At 39.4% G+C, this 19,008-nt stretch overlaps 1 protein-coding gene across 2 annotated transcripts in view; it reads right to left on the bottom strand.

Annotated features, from left to right (window-relative positions):
• The window catches only part of UMAD1 (UBAP1-MVB12-associated (UMA) domain containing 1), a 275,862-nt gene that overhangs the window by 231,583 nt on the left and 25,271 nt on the right, over positions 1-19,008 (bottom strand). Inside the window, exons 1-2 of one of the 2 annotated variants that reach the window (XM_056117984.1) lie at positions 15,560-15,689; positions 14,201-14,294 (exon numbers count right to left, since the gene is read on the bottom strand). In XM_056117984.1, the coding sequence (XP_055973959.1) occupies positions 14,201-14,282 (82 nt within the window). In that variant the 5' untranslated portion in view covers positions 14,283-14,294; positions 15,560-15,689. Of the gene's footprint in view, positions 1-14,200; positions 14,295-15,559; positions 15,690-19,008 lie in introns of those variants that run through there. The other variant, XM_056117983.1, reaches the window with a different exon arrangement.

Genomic DNA, 19,008 nt, shown 5'->3' with positions numbered 1-19,008 from the left:
CCTATACCTAACTGCAAAAGGGACACCACAAGAAATGCCGTTAACTATGAAAAAAAGGGGAACAAATACTGTGTGTCAGTAGATTCTGCTTCTATATAGAGTTGAAGCGAAAAGATACGAAAAAAGTTAAACTGAAGATGCTTGACAGAATTATTTACAGTGTGATAGTTGTACTTAGTTAATTAGTTGTTATTTACGTGCCATATTCTGTCAACCTGGTATGAGTCTATTTGCATATTTTTTCAGTCGATAAAATTAGAATATGATGCTAAGATTAGTTTTCTCATTAACAAAACTTATTCTTGGGGGCTGTAGAGATAGTACAAGGGTTAAGTATATGTCATGCCTGGTACTTGGCCAATTCTATTTTGATCCCTGGCACCACATGGTCCTCTGAGCACTGCTTGGGTCCAGCACTGGGAGCCCCTGAACACTACAAGGGTTGCCTGGTAATCCCTGGCATCACACACCTTGAACAGCACTGCATTCTTAGAACCAAGCACTGAACCACTGGTCTATCTGGCCAAAAAAGAGAAAAGAGAGGTCTCCTTATCCACTCTTACCCTGCCTTTAAACAAACTAAAGAAAAAAAAATTATTTTCAGACCACGGATGTACCTCTCCAGTATAGTATATACCACCTCACATGAGAATGGTCCTGCTTTTGGTGCCCAGAACCACAAAAAATAAATAAATAAATAAATTGTTAATCATAATAAAACCATAACAATGATCTCTTCTAAAAAACTATAAACAAATTTCAAATTTAAAAAATACTGTTTCATTACTTCAAGATGGTCTGATATCCAGTTCATAAACGCCCAGAGAATAAAATTATAATGTCTCAGAATACACACAAGACCAACACAACCACTTTTTCAGTCTTACTTCCACTAGTGAACCTTTCTCTTCTAAACCAAGAAGATATTTTTATAGCCCTTTCAAATGTATGGACTTTACAAAGCCTGCCGTTCCACTTAAAAAGAAAATGATGGCTTGAGGAATTGGTCGGAATGGGAGATGTGTGCAGAAAGTAGATAAAAGACCAAACATGATAAGCTCTCAGTGTCTGTATTGCAAACCATAATGCCCAAAAGTAGAGAGAGAGTATGGGGAATATTGACTGCCTTGGAGGAAGGAGGAGGGTTGGAAAGGGGGGACAGGTATACAGAGGATATTGGTGGTGGGGAATATGCACTAGCGGAGGGATGCGTGTTTGATCATTGTGTGATTGTAACCCAAACATGAAAGCCTGTAACTATCTCACATTCATTCAATAAATTTTTTTTAAAAGTTTTTTCCCTTCATTTTATAAAAGCATTGTTCCAACAAATCTCAAATATCAGTATGAATAAAAACCTACATTTGCTTTCCTTAAAAATGCTGATTCCTGGGGTCAGAGGATAGGAAAACAGTTAGGATGCATACCTAACATGCACCTAATCCAATTTTGATTCCCAGAACCGCATTCTCATGGCAACCCACCCCCTACAGCATCACCTGAAGGTCCCTGAACATCTCACAAGGTCATTGGAGCTCCCAGCACCTCAGGGTGGCCCAACATATCCCACACAACAGAGCCCAAGGAGCAGTACCTTGGAACTTTGTATTGGCCCTGTTGGCCAGAATTGTCATTTAGGCTCCTGGACCTCCTGAGATCCACTTGAGAATTGCAATCACAAATGCAGATTCTCAGATGATAGCTCCAAAGACTGTTTCTCTAAGTATATGGATCTGACCCAAGAATTTGCAGCATTTTTTTTAAATGATCAAAGCATCTGGAACAAAGAAAGTGCTCAAAAATGCTCACTTGACCATTCTAGTCATAAATGCCTGTTACACTAATTTAGGAAAATTTTTTTCTGGCTTAGTTTAATAGATAAGCCTGTCTACGGTAACAAGTGTCACAATGGAGACGTTACTGGGCCTGCTCGAGCAAACCGATGAACAACAGGAGGACAGTGACAGTGACAGTGAGTCTAAAGTAACGCAAAAATTCTACCAAAATATAATAAAGGAGGAAGTCACTTGAATTTTTTTTTTTTTGCTTTTTGGGTCACACCCAGCGATGCTCAGGGGTCATTCCTGGCTCTGCACTCAGGAATCACTCCTTGGCGGTGCTTGGGGGACCATATGGGATGCCGGGGATCGAACCCAGGTTGGCTATGAGCAAGGCAAACACATTGCCTGCTGTGCTATTGCTCCAGCCCCAAGTCACTTGAATTTTTCAGAAATTCACATTTAAGAGATTATTGTTACAATTCAAATATTTTTTTCTAGATTTTTTTTACCACCTCTGGTGATGCTCAAGGCTTTCTCCCGGCTCTGGGCTCAGGGATAATTCCTAGCAGTACTACAGAATTCCTCTCTTTATAATATGCTTCAGGTACATTTCATGGTGAAAAAAAAAAGAAGCTAAATAAGATAACTTCTTGAAAACAAAGAATCATTAAGATTATCAGAACGTTAATATTTAGGTCTTTCAGTTCTATGTAAATTACTCAAAGCACAATAATCATTGTACATTTCACTCAGATTCCATTCTTCATCTTCTCAACTGAGTGAAATAAAAGTAAACATTAGGTTAAATAATTAAAGTTACTCATCAAGTTTTTCAATCACATAGTCTAGACAAAGAAGATATGGCATTTAACTAATCTTGACTAACAAAAACATTAACACAGAAGGCTTAACTTGTAACAACAGTTTAGTAAATCCTCAGACAAGGATTTAATATCCTCATGGTGAGATATAACAATATTCACAAATTTTCTTTTACTGAATATTTTTTAAAATAAAGTGTATGGGGGGGGGGGGTGTTAGCCTTGCATATGGCCAACAAAAGTTCAATCCCTACATCCCATAAGGTCCTCAAAGCATCTAAGTGCAAAGCCAGGAGTAAGCCCTGAACACCCCTGGGTGTGCCCCCCCCAAAATACAAATAAAATGTAGAGGAGGATCAAAGATATTGAAGGGCGTTTGCCTTTCACCCCTATGGTTCCTCCAAACATGCTGGGTGTGATCTCTGAACACATAATCAAGAGTAAGCCCAGAACACAGCTGGATGTAGCCTAAAAAAATTGTAGAGAAAATGTCTTTATGTAATGTTGTATGCATATTTAATTATTTTCCCTACCCATCCTGGAATAAGCAGAATTAGTATCCTCCAGGTGACAGTAACTTAAGAAACCAGTCAACTATCCCTAAAGAACTGTACTAAAAATATTACAGCTACTTAGGGGTAGTTTATGACTGCCTGAAATAAATCAACTCAAGGGAAAAAATAATATCAAAGCTGCTCTGAAAAAACATACACTTATGTTGTCAAACAGTTTTATCTCAAGTCACTCTAGATGTACCATGGCAAAAAAAAGTCATGAGTCACTTGAAATTCATATATGTGTAATTAATTTAACAAAATACTTCCCAAAATCTCTAGTGCTTCAAAACAAAAACAAACCATTTTAGGTTCCAAACATATTACATGAAGAAGCATATTTCCTTTCTTAGAATTTTGAAGGTTGCTACTCTTCACCTACTTAATGTTCAGGAGGAAGTGTGTTTAACCTAGAAATTTTGTGGTTTCACTTGCTTTTTGTGTATTTGTTTATGGCTCGACTACAGAAAGGGGAAAAAAAACATATAACTTTATAGTTCCATGTGGTCTTTTTCAAAGTGTCTTAACATATTATTTGTCGGTATACAATTATTAAAATTACAGAAGGAAATGCAGTGTAGTACAGAACAATGATGCTCTAGAAAAAGGAAAATCAGTGTCTTTATCAAAATCATGATCCATCTAACCAAAATCTAGGAATGGGGCCCCTAGGATCAACATATTTTCAAAGTGTCCCCCTCATACACAGGAGAACTAGAAACAAGACTTTGGGAGAGAGCTCCCTAACTTACATTTGAGTTAGCTGAGTCCACTGGGTCCCAAGAAAATTAAGAATTTCCCCCAATTAATCGGGAGAGGGCTCCTTTCTGCCTCTCAGTACACTTGGCATCTCTCCCTTGCCTACAGCAGCTCCTCTATGCATTTTTACGAGACAAAGGAGAGTGCACGTCACACACCAGGCAAACTTGCCCGAAACGGCTGCATCCCTGAAATGTCACTGGATTAAGCAAAAACCCAGAATTAGAAACCAATGAACGTGGATAGCCTGCCAGTTCTTTCCATATAACTCCTTATTTTTCAATCAGTTTTTATTGTGGAATTGTAGTTTATAAAAGTATTAAAATTGTTGGTTTAGAACTACAGTACTGCTACACCAATTCCTTCACCAGTAACAAGAACCATCACTGTCCCAACTCGATAATTCTTAGTGGAAAAATAAATAACTACCTAATAAATTTAGTTGAAAAGTCCATGAACATTTGCTTTGGATTTTAAAAATTAAACATAAAAACATATAGATTGGCCAATAATTAAATTTATTAATTTGGATTTTTATAGCTATCACACTATATTATATTAAGATATATTAACAGGAGAAATTACTTTTTAAGGTCATAAACACTAATTTTTAGATTTGAACACCTGCTAAAAGAACAGGGAGTAAAAGGAGAAAGCATATGCTAAAAATCTGTTCAGCTTCTGTCAATATTTTAATTAAAGTCTTCCGTTCTAGACATGACTGAAATAACTTACTGTCCTGACTCCTCAGAATGTTAATTTTACTGTAAACAACTTAATTTCCACTTTTAAAATAAAACACAGATATAACAATTGCCTTAAAAGTTCTATGTAAAAATGTGAATTTAACATCAGTGTATAAATATGTTTCAATTTCCAATTTTCAGTAAGAGACAATTTTAAAAATAACCCACTACTTGTCAAAATCTGATTTACCATTTAACCTACAAAACAGAAAATGAAACTAAATTACATATTTTAAAATCAATACTTTTAAAAGATGGAACCCAAGCTGCTGTGAATAACTACATTCCGAATCTAAATGCAATGAATTTTATGAAATAATTAGCTTAATGGGAACTAGATGCCCTACTTTAACAAAGCACCTGCATATTTTCAAGAACATGACGAATTTCTGTTATACTGTAACCCAATTCTTTTAATCTCTGCAACAGTGCTCACCCAATTTCATTCTGCCTGCTCAAAAATTACATTCATTATCTGGTCAACAATGTGAGTACAACAACAGTAATCTAAATTATTCCTCTTCATTTTATATTCTGGGCACGGGGGTTGTTGCTATTATTTATTTTTCTTTCTTTTTACAATAACATAAACTTATCTATACCATTGCCTTTGTTTCTAAAGGGATTACTTGCCACCATGTAGGTAATAGATACCCTTTGTCCTAATTTAAAATAACTATGAAGTTGAACGTTACAGTAGTAAATTTGTAATCAACTTAGAGATAATGCTTTAAAAGCACAATTAAACATGTCATAACAGAAGAAAACCCTGGTAATTACAAAAAGTACCATGCTCACTGGATTCTAAAACAGCAGTATAAGATTAAGAAAAATCGCCACCCAGTGATGCAAATGAAAATTGCAATTTGTTTTTGTGTAAAATGAGTACCCTGGAGGATTACTTCTACATCATTACTGAATGATATGATGGCTATCACTTTTTTTTTTGCTTATTCTTACTCAGCATACTATTTTTTTTAAAAAAAAAAAACAAAAGTTAAATAAGAGGTTTGGAAACCTTAATAAGGAAATACACTTTCTGTCCAAATGTGACCTAATTGTGCATAAACATCCCAAACATTTCTTTAACGCACTAACTGCATTCTCAATTTCAAATCATAGGGAGTTCAGAACCTCAGTAATACCATCTAATTGTGACCCAAAAATTATTTGTGTTAATCAGGAAAGCTCACTTAAGAGAAAAAAAAACTCTTAAATAAGAAAAAATAATTTGTATTTTTAATGACATAATTTATTCTTACCTGTCAGAATTATGTTATAAAGACCATAAAAATGATCATCTAGGGACCAGAGTGATAGATAGTACAGTCAGTAGGGGGTTTTCCTTGCACACGACCAACTTGTTTGATCCCCAGCATCCCATGTGGTCCCCAAGCACCTCCAGGAGTAACCCCTAAGCATCACCAGATGTGACCCAAAAAAGCAAAAAACTAAATAAATCATCTAAAAAATTATGTGACATCCATATGGTAAATTGTTGCTACAAATATAATCTTATTTCTAATCCGTATCATTTAAAAGTTAGCAGGCATATAAAATGAAGCACATATAGGGGCCAGTGGGATGTACCGCAGGTAGAGAATTTGCCTTCAACAGATAACCTACATTTGAACACCAGCACTGCACATGGTCCCCTGAGCGCTGTCAGGAGTGATCCCTAGCACAGAACCACAGGATTGTGGGGTAGGGTAAGGGAAGGAAGGGGAGGGGAAGAAGGAAGGAAGGAAAGAAGGAAGGAGGGAGGGAGGGAGGGAGGGAGGGAGGGAGGGAGGGAGGGAGGGAGGGAGGGAAGGACAAATAAAAAACTTAAGTATATTTTCCCAATAATTTATTATATATGAGGGTAAAATATATTATATGAATATGATAACCCAAATACATGTGGAATGGAATGGCACACATTAATAAAAACCTATTATATCTGACACTTCATGCTTGTACCATTAGGTCCTTGATGGTTGGGTCCGTTGCTAGCGTACATGCAATGAAAGTACAGACAATCAATTTTGTCTTCCTTCATTTTGGCAGCCTAGTTTGGCCTTGAGATTTTATCAGCCTCTCCTTCCTCATCCTTGTCAACGCTGCCATATTGGTGAAACCTTCAGGGTCAGGGGAATGAGACCCATTGTAATTACTAGTTTTGACATATCAAATATGCATTGGATAGCATGTGAGGCTCTGCAGTGTGGGCGGAATACTCTATTAGCTGGCCAGGCTCTCCGAGTGGGATAGAGGCTTTAGGGGCATCCTCTAATTGCCTGGAGAAGTTCTATAAAGAAGACCACACCTTCTACAAGATCACTGTCGGTGATTTTAATGCCGAAATAGGACCGAGAAGATCAGCTGCAGAATTCAACATTGGGACCTGTGGCTTAGAACGGAAAGAACAGGGTGAGAGACTGTCTGAGTTCATCATGTCAACCAAAACCATCCATGGTAACTCACAGTTCCAGAAGGCAGAATCTAAACGTTGGACATGGGAGTCTCCCAGTGGACAGTTCCACAATGAAATAGACCACATAATATTCAATCAACGGTTTTGCCTGACTGATGTCGCTGTTGTCCCAAAATTCCAAACAGGATCAGATCACCGTGTCCTTCGGGCAAAATTCTACTTCACAGAGTGGGGAGAAAGGGCTGCAAAGTTTAAGAAAAGAACTCCCAGAACTACCATCAACTGGGAGCTCTTTGGCACTATTGCTGCAACATGGGAAGATGCCACTGTTGACAACATTGATAAGGAATACGATCGACTGGTTGAACACCTCCATGATTGTGTGAGGAACACCAAGAGAGAGATAGCCACAAAAAAAACTCCTGTCTTTGAAAACTCTTGAGCTTATTCGCCAACGTGGTTTGGCACATGCCTCAGGCAACCGCAAGCAAACATCCAAGCTCACAAAGCAATGCAGAGATGCGATCAAGGAAGACCTCAAAGAGAGAAGAGCAGAAGTGCCAGTTGATGCGGCAGAAGCCAGGAAAAGCATTCGTAATGCTCCCCTGTCCTTCGCCAACTACATGACCAAGATGACTGCCCTCCAACGTCCTGATGGATCTATCACATCTTCCAGAAGGGCAATGGAGAAGATTATACATGACTTCTACTCAGGTCTCTTCAATAGCCATGTCCACCTGCCTACATACCAAATTCCACAGGATGGATACGTCGTTCCCAATGTTCTCCCTTCCAAATAAGAACCTACTGTCAGTACTCATCAATACGCTGGCTCAGCTCTTCACACGCTACCTTTCTGAATGCAAGGTTCCATCCCAATGGAAAACCAGCAGGACTGTACTACTGTACAAGAAGGGAGACATCCAAAACATTGGCAACTATTGCCCAATCTGCCTATTGTCTGTCATCTACAAGCTGTTCACTCAAGTCATCCTGAATAGGATTGGCAGAACACTAGATGAAGGACAACCATGCGAGCAAGACGGGTTCCGCAAAGGATTCAGCACCATCGATATCCACACAATAACCAAGTTCATTGAGGTTTCTCTGGAGTTCAAGATGCCGCTCTATCTAACGTTCATTGATTTAAAGAAGGCCTTTGATTCTGTTGAGACGGAAGCAGTCATTGAAGCCCTAGCCAATCAGGGCATTCAAACTCAATATACCAGGATCCTCTGTAAGCTGTATCATGGATTCACTACCAGGATCTCACCATTCTACAAAGAAGTAATCATTGATGTCAAGAGAGGGGTTTGGCAAGGTGATACCATTTCACCAAAACTCTTCAGAGCCACCCTCTAGAACATCATGCAATGACTGGAATGGGAAGAAATGGGAGTGAAGATAGATGGTCGGCAATTACACCACCTCTGCTTTGCTGATGACATTGTTCTACTAACACCAAACATTAGCCAAGCAGCACAAATGCTGGCCGACTTTGAACGTGAGTGTGGAAATGTCAGACTACAGCTGAATCTCACAAAGACAATGTTTATGAGAAACAACCTCGTTCCTGACGCTCCATTCGCTCTCAATGGAACAACCATCTCCGAATGCAACAGTTATGTGTACCTGGGTCGAGAAGTCAACATGATGAATGACCTGGCAGCTTGGAACGCCTTCAAGAGTGTTGAAGAAATAGCTAAGAGGACAAAGAACCTTTGGCTCTGGACACATCTTTTTGATTCCACTGTTCTTCCTGCATTAACATATGCCTCAGAGACCTGGGCCCTATGAAAACAGGATGAGAACTCTATTTGGGTCTCCCAAAGAGGAATCAAAAGAGGTACGCTTGGAGTATCACGTTTCACTCAAATGAGAGAAAGAATCTGGAGTTCCAACCTCCGTAGACAGTCAAGAATCAGGGACGCTGTCTCGTTTGCCAAGGTGTCAAAAATCAGATGGGCTGGACACGTAATAAGATTTGGAGACAATTGCTGGACTAGGGCCATTACAGACTGGATTCCACGGGACATCAAAAGACCGTGTGGCCGCCCACCTACCAGATGGTCAGACTTCTTCATCAAGATCCTGAACGATTGGTTTGAGGCTCTTCATGTTCCTAGCACAAACAGATGCCACTGGGCTACACTAACACACGACAGGGCCAAATGGAGACATTACTGGTGCCCGCTCGAGCAAATCTATGATTAACGGGAAGTCAAGTGATCAAGTGATCAAGTGATCTGACACTTCTACATTTTATAAAATATTTCATACAGCATCCACGACTAAAGTAGATATTTGTCGATGTAAAACCATAAGTTAAAATAGTAAGTTGGCAGAACTAATAATTTTTTTCAATGAAGGTATTACTATTCTATCTTTAGAGACAATTAACTATATTCAAATAATTTGACCTAATTTTTTAAATCCATTATTGCAATTAAATACTGAATTGATGGATTTCTTTTCAATGACTAAACAATTTATACCAATTTCAAATTAATTCCACTAATGAGATTAGTTTTCTGCAATATTTTAAAATATTCTAACATGGATAGGTAATATCAGCACCAATGTATGAATACATTTGGATAAAATATTGATCAACATAAATATTTGGATATGAAATACTGAATAGTAAAATGTTTTGGAATCGCCTACACTACAGCCAAACTATGAAGAAACACATAAAACCAACCATCCTTTTACCCCCACTTTCCACAGATCCCAGACCATGGGACTGTTAGGATCTCCACAACATATGAAGGTGGCATCAAGGCACTCGAAGCCTCAACTGTGACCTGGGCACTTGAAAACATTGAGCCATCTCCTTGTACCTTCCTTGTAGGGGATCTCAAAAGTGGAACTGTCAAAATCACCTCAGCGCATGTGGGTGGCAAAAGGTCTTCAACTCTTGAGCTTGCTGGGAAAACACTAAGCCATTGAGGCAGCCTTTGGTCCCCAACCATCATTTATTAACACACACACACACACACACACACACACACACACACACACGGGGGGTGGGGGTAGAGAGAGTGCATTTCCTCTTTAGAACATCAGACACTACAATTTTTTATTTATTTTCTTAAGGAACTTGAAGTGTCACTTTACAGATTGGAGAAACAGGATGGCCAGCAGGTGCTTGCCTTGTATGTGGCAGACCCCAGTTCCATCTTGGCACCACCATGTTTTCCTGAGCACAGTAGGAGTGATCTCTGGCTGAAGAGTCAGAAGTAATTCCTAAACACCACTGTGAGCATGACACAAATTTAAAGAGAAAAAGAAAAAAAGCTTTAAATGCAATTAGAGAGAAACAAGACTAAACAGGCATCAATAGCCAACGGACAGAGTGAAAAGAAAGGGCTGGCCAATACTGAGGGGACTGGTCCTACTTAGACCATTTGAACATGGTGAAGCACCAGCTGCATATCAAGTGAAATTACTGCTCTAGAACCATCACAGAAGTGACTCCATATTATGACTACCCAACTGCTAGATATATGGTGCAAGGAACACTAGTTCTCCTCAGTCCAGGATGGTTCTGGGAAATCTGTCTCAAAATAAAACTATCATCCTGTGGAAAAATTACATCATTGGAGCATAGATATGCAGATGGAGCAGCCATACAGGAAGCCATATTAGGGCAATTATGTCCTAGAAATTCCCTAATGAAACAGAAAATGTATAAATTTCAGTCTTCTAAGGCTCAACTAAACATCTTAAATTAGAGGCACTTTTAGAAGAAGAAAAGTAGCAGATAAACCTTCCTGCTAAGGAACAATGCCCTGGAAACAGGGCTCCCCCTGGTCTAGCTATAAACCAGGCAATGGTGCCATCCCAATGACACAAGTTTCCAGACACTGGAACAGATTTTAGAAAGATCAACACCAGGAGCTGTTTTGGTTGGAAGAAAACCTATCTCTGAAATATTGCAAAGTAGCAGGCCACAGAGCTAAAGAAATGATGAGGATGTATATAGGACTTTTCTTGAAGTCCAGCATTAGAAATCACATGTGCTCTCAAAGATGCCAGGCACTAAACTCACGGCCTTTACATGGAGATAAGCTAACAAAAAGAATGCTTGCTTCAAATTATGACTCAAACCAAGAGGAAAGTTCTCTATTTTTAAAGACATGGATCAAATGCTCTTCAAATTTATATGGAAAAATAAACACTCCCTACACCCCACCCTAAATAATCAAATAAATCCTGGGGGAAAAGAAGATGGGAGGTTTTTCCTCATCCCAACTTCAAACTATACTATAAAGCTGTAATAATCAAAACAGTACACTAATGAACTGAGGATAAACTCTCAGACCAAAACAATAGAGCTGAGAGCTGAGAGTCAGATTCCCAGGTATACGGACAATTGATCTTTGATAAAGGAGCAAAAAGCGTAAAGTGGAACAAGAAAAGTCTCTTCAAATAATGGTACTGAGAATACTTGTCAGTCACATGTAAACTAATGAGCTCAGATGCCTTTCTAACACCATGCACACTGTAGAACTGTAGCACTGTCCTCCCATTGTTCATCAATTTTGCAAGAGCGGGCCCAGTAACGTCTCCATTGTGAATACGTCATGGAGAGCTTGCCAGGCTTTGCCGTGTGGGTGTGATACCCTTGTAGCTTGCCGGGCTCTCTGAGAGGGCAGAGGAATCGAACCTGGGTCGGCCAGGAAGGCTGCAGGCAAGGCAAATGCCCTACCTGCTGTGCTATTGCTCAAGCCCAACAACATGCACAGAAAAAAAAATCAAAACAGATTAAGCACCTCAACATCTGGCTTGAATTCATAAATTACATCAAGGAAAACACAGAACGCACATTAAAGCTAGAGGTGGCTTCAGGAATAAGACCTGAATACCACCAGGTGTGACCCAAAAAAACAAAAGGAAAAAAAAAAAACAGAGTACAGAGGTGATGTCAAGGTCATGGCTCAAGAGCACAAGTTTGATGTGTGCAAGGTCCTGGGTGGATCCTTGGAACTTTATAGTGTTCACCCAGACCTCAGCACCAAAGCCCAGAGTGGTACATCCTTCTCTCTGGCAAGGCACACAACAATCAACAACAAAAATATTCAAGAAAACAGAGGTATTCTTACATGAAGAAAACAAAACAAGGTTTGGAAATAGAGTTTGTAGGAGCAGATTTATAATAGAACAGTTTATTGTGAAATAATAAGTTTTTCAGTTGATGAGTCTAATTTGGGAGATGGGAGGAAAATAAAAAGTACTGGAAGTTTCAGAGAATAAAATTGTAGTACCAAAGGCTGTTTCTAGTTGGAAGTGGAATTGGGGTGTCCTGAGACCAATTTCCATGCCTGAGTGAGTAAAGTCTCCCCACAGCAATTAGCAACTTAAGACACAGAGGGTAGGGGCTGGAGCTATAGCACAGCCAGTAGGGTGTTTGCCTTGTACGTTTGGGTGAAAACTGACCCAGATTCAATTCCCAGCATCCCATATGGTCCCCTGAGCACCGCCAGGAGTAATTCCCAAGTGCAGAGCCAGGGGTAGCCCCTGTGCATCACAAGGTGTGACCCAAAAAGAAAAAAAAAAAGACACAAAGGGTGTATGAAAAAGTAAACTCAATTTAGCTCAATTTTGACTCTACACAAAGATACAACATTAGAATTCATTTTCCAATAAAGCCCTCTGCCTAGGACAACAGATTCAAGCCCAGGGTATTACCTGTGGTTCTAAACAACTGTCTTTAGTCATATTTCATGCCCACCCTACAGCCCCAACCAGGGTTGATTAATTAACTGGAATTGTTCTCAGACCTCAGGAAATCCTTTTACTTACTCTACCACCAACTTATTACAAAGGCTGTAACTCAGGAACACCAGATGAAAGAAATCCATAGAGTAAGGTAGGGGGGAAAAGCATGGCGCTTCCATGCCCCCTCCAAGCATGCCAATCTCCCCAGATCCCCACATGTTCACCAACTTGAGTCCCTCCCTTATGGACCTTCATAGAGGCTTCATGACCTATGCATGACTGTGGTAGCTCTCTGGTCCCTCATCACTCCCTAGAGCTCAGGGAGTAGGGAAAAAAAATTCCACCCCTCTTAGTCCAAGGCTGGTTCTTCTGGCAAGCAGCCCCCATTATTGAACACATCCCAAAATGTCATCTCATTAAAATAACATGAAGCAGCTTTATCACTTTCAACACCAAGGAAAATTGCAAGAGCCTGAGGATATGTGAGTCAGTAATTGTGGATAAAGATCTAATATGTGTTTCTTATGAGTCACAATCTGCAGAAGCCACACGACAAATTCCTGAGAGTAAAAAGAGCCACATAAACAGACATATCCCTGGCATCTTGCTTTATGCATCAGAAGGTTCTCTCAAGGGGCTAGAGAGAAAGTAGAAAAGGTAGGGCACTTGTCTGGCACATGGTCAACCAAGGTTCTATCCCTGGCACCTCACATGACCCCCTAGTCCTGTGAGGAGTGATTCCCAAGTGCAGAGACAGGAGTAAGTCCTTAGCACCACCAAAGGTAGCTCAAAATATGAAGAGAAAAAAAATAGATTAGAGAATGAGATAAGGGATTTTACCAATTAAATTAAAAGAACACAACCAAATCACTATATAGGAGTCCATGATACTAGGCTAAGTGATTGATGACCTTAACATTTCTATATATCCAATACTTAATGAATTATGAAATTAGTAGAAACAATATTAATTGATAATTTTTCAGTTTTAAATAGATAATGACTTTTTTTTTGCCTTTTTGGGTCACACCTAGCACTGCTCAGCGGTTACTCCTGGCTCTGCACTCAGGTATTACTCCTGGCAGTGCTCAGGGAATGCTATGGGATGCTGGGAATCGAACCAGGGTTGGTCATGTACAAGGTCTATGCCCCCATAATGATATTCTTTTTTTTCTTTTTTTTTTTTGCCTTTTGGGTCACACCCGGTGATGCACAGGCGTTACTCCTGGCTCATGCACTCAGAAATTACTCCTGGCAGTGCTCAGGGGACCATATGGGATGCTGGGAATTGAACTTGGGTCGGCCGCATGCAAGGCAAATGCCCTACCCGCTGCGCTATTGCTCTAGCCCCTCTTTAATTTTTCACTTGATAATGATTTTCCTTTTTGAAAAGACTCACCTAAGAGGACAAATCCATCAGCTTCTGTGTCTGGAACAGAAGGTTTTTTAGATTCTGGAGGCTTTCTGAAGAAATGAAACATGTCTGCTGCTCTCTGAAAAAAAAATATTAAGCATCAAATTCATATGAAACTGTTGAATTCTTACACTTTTCAGTTAAAAGTCATTCATAAAGATATCACAAAAATTACTTTTAAGAATTGTATTACCAAATTTAAAAATGAAACATTTTCTGGGCATCAGAATACAAAGCCATAAAATAACGTGCTTTATGGGCTTGTTTCCAGTTAAGAATCACATGTGCACTGATTCATGCAACCTCTCTCAGATTTATGAACTTATAGGAAATCACTTGCAAGACATCACCACACATAAGGCTAAAAATTGATATGCCCAGGAGCATTCTCACTAACTACATTAGAAACTGGTTTGAGGGAAAGAAAACTGAAAGTTCAGATTTTTGTCAATGCCATAACTATCTTAAACTCATTATCAAAGGCCACCTGGAAAACACAATGAAGCAACTTGGAACAACCTCTACCAAGTTATCTTACTCAGACACTCAAGAAATACTGCACCCTCTATAAGAAGTCAACTTTAAATTCCCAGCAGCACAGATCTGAGCTGACGAGATTACTGTATGCTATCCCTAAAAGTATAACATAAAAGTATAACATAACTGTCTTTTTATCAGTCTCTCCCTCTCTCTCTCTCATACACATATATACACATTCACTTGCATATGTACATGTATCGCTTTCTCCTTGCCCTCCACCTGTATAAATTTTGAAGAATGTGCAAATCCTAGGAAGCAAGTGGGAAGAAACTTGAAAGGAATTTCACAAGACATGTTGACATTGTAGACTTTCCACAGCAAAGCAGCAGAGAAACATTCCAAGCTAAAGCAAGGAACGCACATTTTAATTTTCATACATTCTATCCTTACCAGAAAGTGCAGAGAGTAAGCAAATAATCGAAGAAAAACTTTTTTAAAGACAAGAACTGTACAGGATCTATGGAAGTCAACCTGATCTTGAGCTGTAGATCCAAGAAGAGTATTAAGTATAATGCAAGTGGATGATTAAAAGACTATTTGCAGATTTAAAAAAAAAGCATAACTGGCAGGTTTCATTATTTTTCTTTTTTAGGACCCAGAGCGATAATACAGTGAGTAAGACACTTGCCTTGCACATGGCTGATCAGTCCATAGCACCGCCTATGGTCCCCAAGTACTGCCAGAGTAATGTCTAAGCAAAGATCCAGGAATAAGCCCTGAGAATCATTGAGTGTGGTCCATAAACAAAACAAAACAAAACAAGTGTCTTACTTTTTCAGGGGTACAGAGTTGTCTCAGGCCAACCCAGCAGTGCTCTGGTATTACTCCTAGCTCTGTGCCCACGGACTGTCACTCCCATATGTTCTGGGGGACCGTGCAGGGCCAGGAACCAAACTGGATTCAGTCACATGCAAGAAAAGCACCTTAGTCCCTATGCTATCTCCAGTCCTGAAAAGAATAAATAGAAAAGTATAAGTCAGTAAAAAAAGAAAAAAAATCTAATAAATAAAAAAGGAAAAGGCTATGAATTCCTCAAATGAAGAGATTACTTCTATTACTTACTGGACATAGTGATAGATCTAAAAGAAAGATCTAGAAATAGTTTGGCACTCTCAATATCATACAAGGAGATATGGTCTCTATGACAGTCATAAAAATCAAGAATACATTAAAAACACAGGCTTGAGCGATAGCACAGCGGGTAGGGTGTTTGCCTTGCATGCAGCCAACATGGCCGACCCAAGTTTGATTCCTCTGCCCCTCTCGGAGAGCCCGGCAAGCTACCAAGAGTATCTCACTCACATGGCAAAGCCTGGCAAACTACCCATAACGTATTCAATATGCCAAACACAGTAACAACAACAAGTCTCAAAATGGAGACATTACTGGGCCCGCTTGAGCAAATTGGTGAACAATGGGAGGACAGTGTGACAGTGTGACCAAAAAAAACATAAAAAGGCAAAATGAAAAGATGAGCTGCTAGAGAGATAGTACAGCAGGTAAGGTGCCTGCTTGCACACAGCTGACCCAGGTTCAATCCCTGGCACCACACAAGGTCTCCTAAGCCTGAACAGGGGTGATCCCTGAGTGATGAACCAGGCGTCTTCCCTGAGCACCACCAGGAAAGGCCCCAAAACCAAAATAAATACATAAATAAATAAATAAATTTTCATGCAAGAAGAATATCAGAAAAAAATAGGTTGGTTCACAGGCAGGAATGTAAATACAAAGAGCTTTGTCTTATGCTCAGGGATCATTTCTGGCAGGCTAGGGCCATATAGAAGGCTGGGGATCGAACTCAGGATGGCCAAATGCAAGGCAAACATTCTACCTGTTGTACTATTGCCCTCGTCTCTCTAATTCAAAGATTTATAAGACTCAGAGAGGCAATTTTTTATTCCAAATAATTAAAATTAAGACAAATACTTCTTTGGAGTAAGGACATTTAATTAAAATTCAAGATTAAGTAAGAATCAAATAGGAGTATAGTATAGAATCAAAATACTAGTATAATCATTCTACCCTTGTATTTAATCCATGGGGTGAATTAATGTGGTACTCAAAAAATTCTTTAACTTAGGACAAAATACTCAGAAAAAAAGAAGAAGTGTAAGTCTCTGACACCTTGTAGCAAGATATTTTTTTAATTTTATTTTATTTTTATAAAGTAGTTCACAATATTTGATTACTTTTAATATTTGAACACCAATTACACCACCATTACACCTTCCCGCCACCATATTTTAGATGTTTCCATCCCGAACCCCAATCCCTACTCCAAAGAAGAACCAAAGTAATTTATTTTGTACTGTTATGAATAAATCTCTGAAAATTGCTCAAAAAAACTTTACTTACAGGAGAGTGAGTGAAAATTATTATATTTCACACAGAAGGGCCATTAAGCCCTTCTATAAGAGATTACTAATATGTTGTTAAGGATTGAGCCTTATATGTGCGCGCGCGCGCGCGCGTGTGTGTGTGTGTGTGTGTGTGTGTGTGTGTAATGTGGTGCGCTACTCTTGGAGTATGAGTGGTGTGAGATATGAGATGTCTCACGGCTGTGAATGAGGCAGTGTGGTCCAGGAATAGGTTCATCCGTGGGTGAGGCTCGGCCCAAGCATGTGGAGAATGGCTGTGAGCATGGCTACAGAAGAGTTCTGGAGGTTTTCGGCTGCTAGGGTTGGGTCACTTGGGGCAGGGAGGGACCTCACCCACCCCTCTCTGGGGCGACCGAATGAAACAGCCTGAGTCAAGATATTCTTCTTTTTTTTTTTCTTTTCTTTTTGGGTCACATCCAGTGATGCACAGGGGTTACTCCTGGCTCATGCACTCAGGAATTACTCCTGGTGGTGCTCGGGGAACCATATAGGATGCTGGAAATTGAACCCAGATCAACTGAGTGCAAGGCAAATGCGCCCTACCCGCTGTGCTATTACTCCAGCCCCCAAGATATTCTTAAATAAATAAAGTAAGGAATGAACAGAGGACCAAAAAAGATGAGAAATATTAAAAATCTAAAAAAAATTGCCTAGCAAAAATTGTAGGACATGTTTTTCACTGATGAAGATGACTGGAATCAAACAAAGAAATAAACCAAAGTTTTGAGAGCTATACTACCAAAATAACTATTAGAAGAAAACAGTGATTGATTCTTTTTAAAAATCCTATAAACACCAACACAGAACTGCCAAAGAAGTCTGTTCAGATGCCTAGAAGACATATTCTCTGATGCCATCTTCAAAGGTAGTCAGAGAAATTACTGAAAAAGGAAACTATCAAAAGGATGTATCCTTTGGGCATGGAAGACAGATTAGGCCTTCCTTAGACTATCTAAAGACTGTTCTCCAACCTAAAGCAGGACCTTGTTAGTAGGATTTCAGAGGCGCTACTGATCTCTGACTGTTGTATATCTCCCATCCCTTGTCTTTCTAAATGGGATTGGTGTGGGGAATTACCTCCTCCAGTTCTACAGGGTTAAAAGGAGGAGAAAACAGAAAGGACAAATTAATTATATTGTTAAAGTTTCCTGATCAAAGGAAGCCACAGCTGGACCTGATGAGGGGACTTTTGTACATCACCAGAGATGATGAACTTTGAACAGGATGACATGACTAAGTATGACAATCTGGATTACTATTCTGGGGAGCTGTAAATTATTTTCTATACCTTAGAGAGTAGAGTATATGTTGGCCACAAATGATCAACAGGAAATCTCTATGTTCATTCACAAGCTGTTAACTGGCAGTAAGAGGACTGCTATTTTCTTCCCACAGGGGTATGTTGTTTTCTACCCACGCGTGCTATTGGTTTCTGAAATAACTAACAAGATTAACAAATCCATAGCTAGATCCACAAGGAATAAAAGAAAACACTAAAAACAGTATCAAAGATGGAATAGAAGAAAATACAACAGAAATTACAACCTCAGAAATACAAAGGACCATAAGAGGTTACTATGAAGAATTATATGTCACTAAGTTGAAACACCTAAAAGAAATTAAAAAAAGCGTTTTTTTTTTTTTGGCTTTTGGTGGGGGGTCACATCCAGTAGTGTTCAGGAGTTACTCCTGGCACTGAGCACAGGAATTACTCCTGGTGGTGCTTGAGATGCTGGAGACCAAACCCAAGTGAACCATGTGCAAGGCAAATGCCATACCTGCTATAGTATCACTCCGGCCCCCCAAAATTAATAAAGTTTTAAAATAATTCCTTAAAATACCTTTAACAGTTGGTCAAAACTGACCCTGAGTATT

This window comes from Sorex fumeus, unplaced genomic scaffold, assembly GCF_029834395.1.
Source record: "Sorex fumeus unplaced genomic scaffold, SorFum_2.1 ptg000037l, whole genome shotgun sequence".
NCBI lineage: Eukaryota > Metazoa > Chordata > Mammalia > Eulipotyphla > Soricidae > Sorex > Sorex fumeus.
Note: the sequence above shows the minus strand (reverse complement) of the source record. Positions and strands in the feature narration are given on the sequence as shown.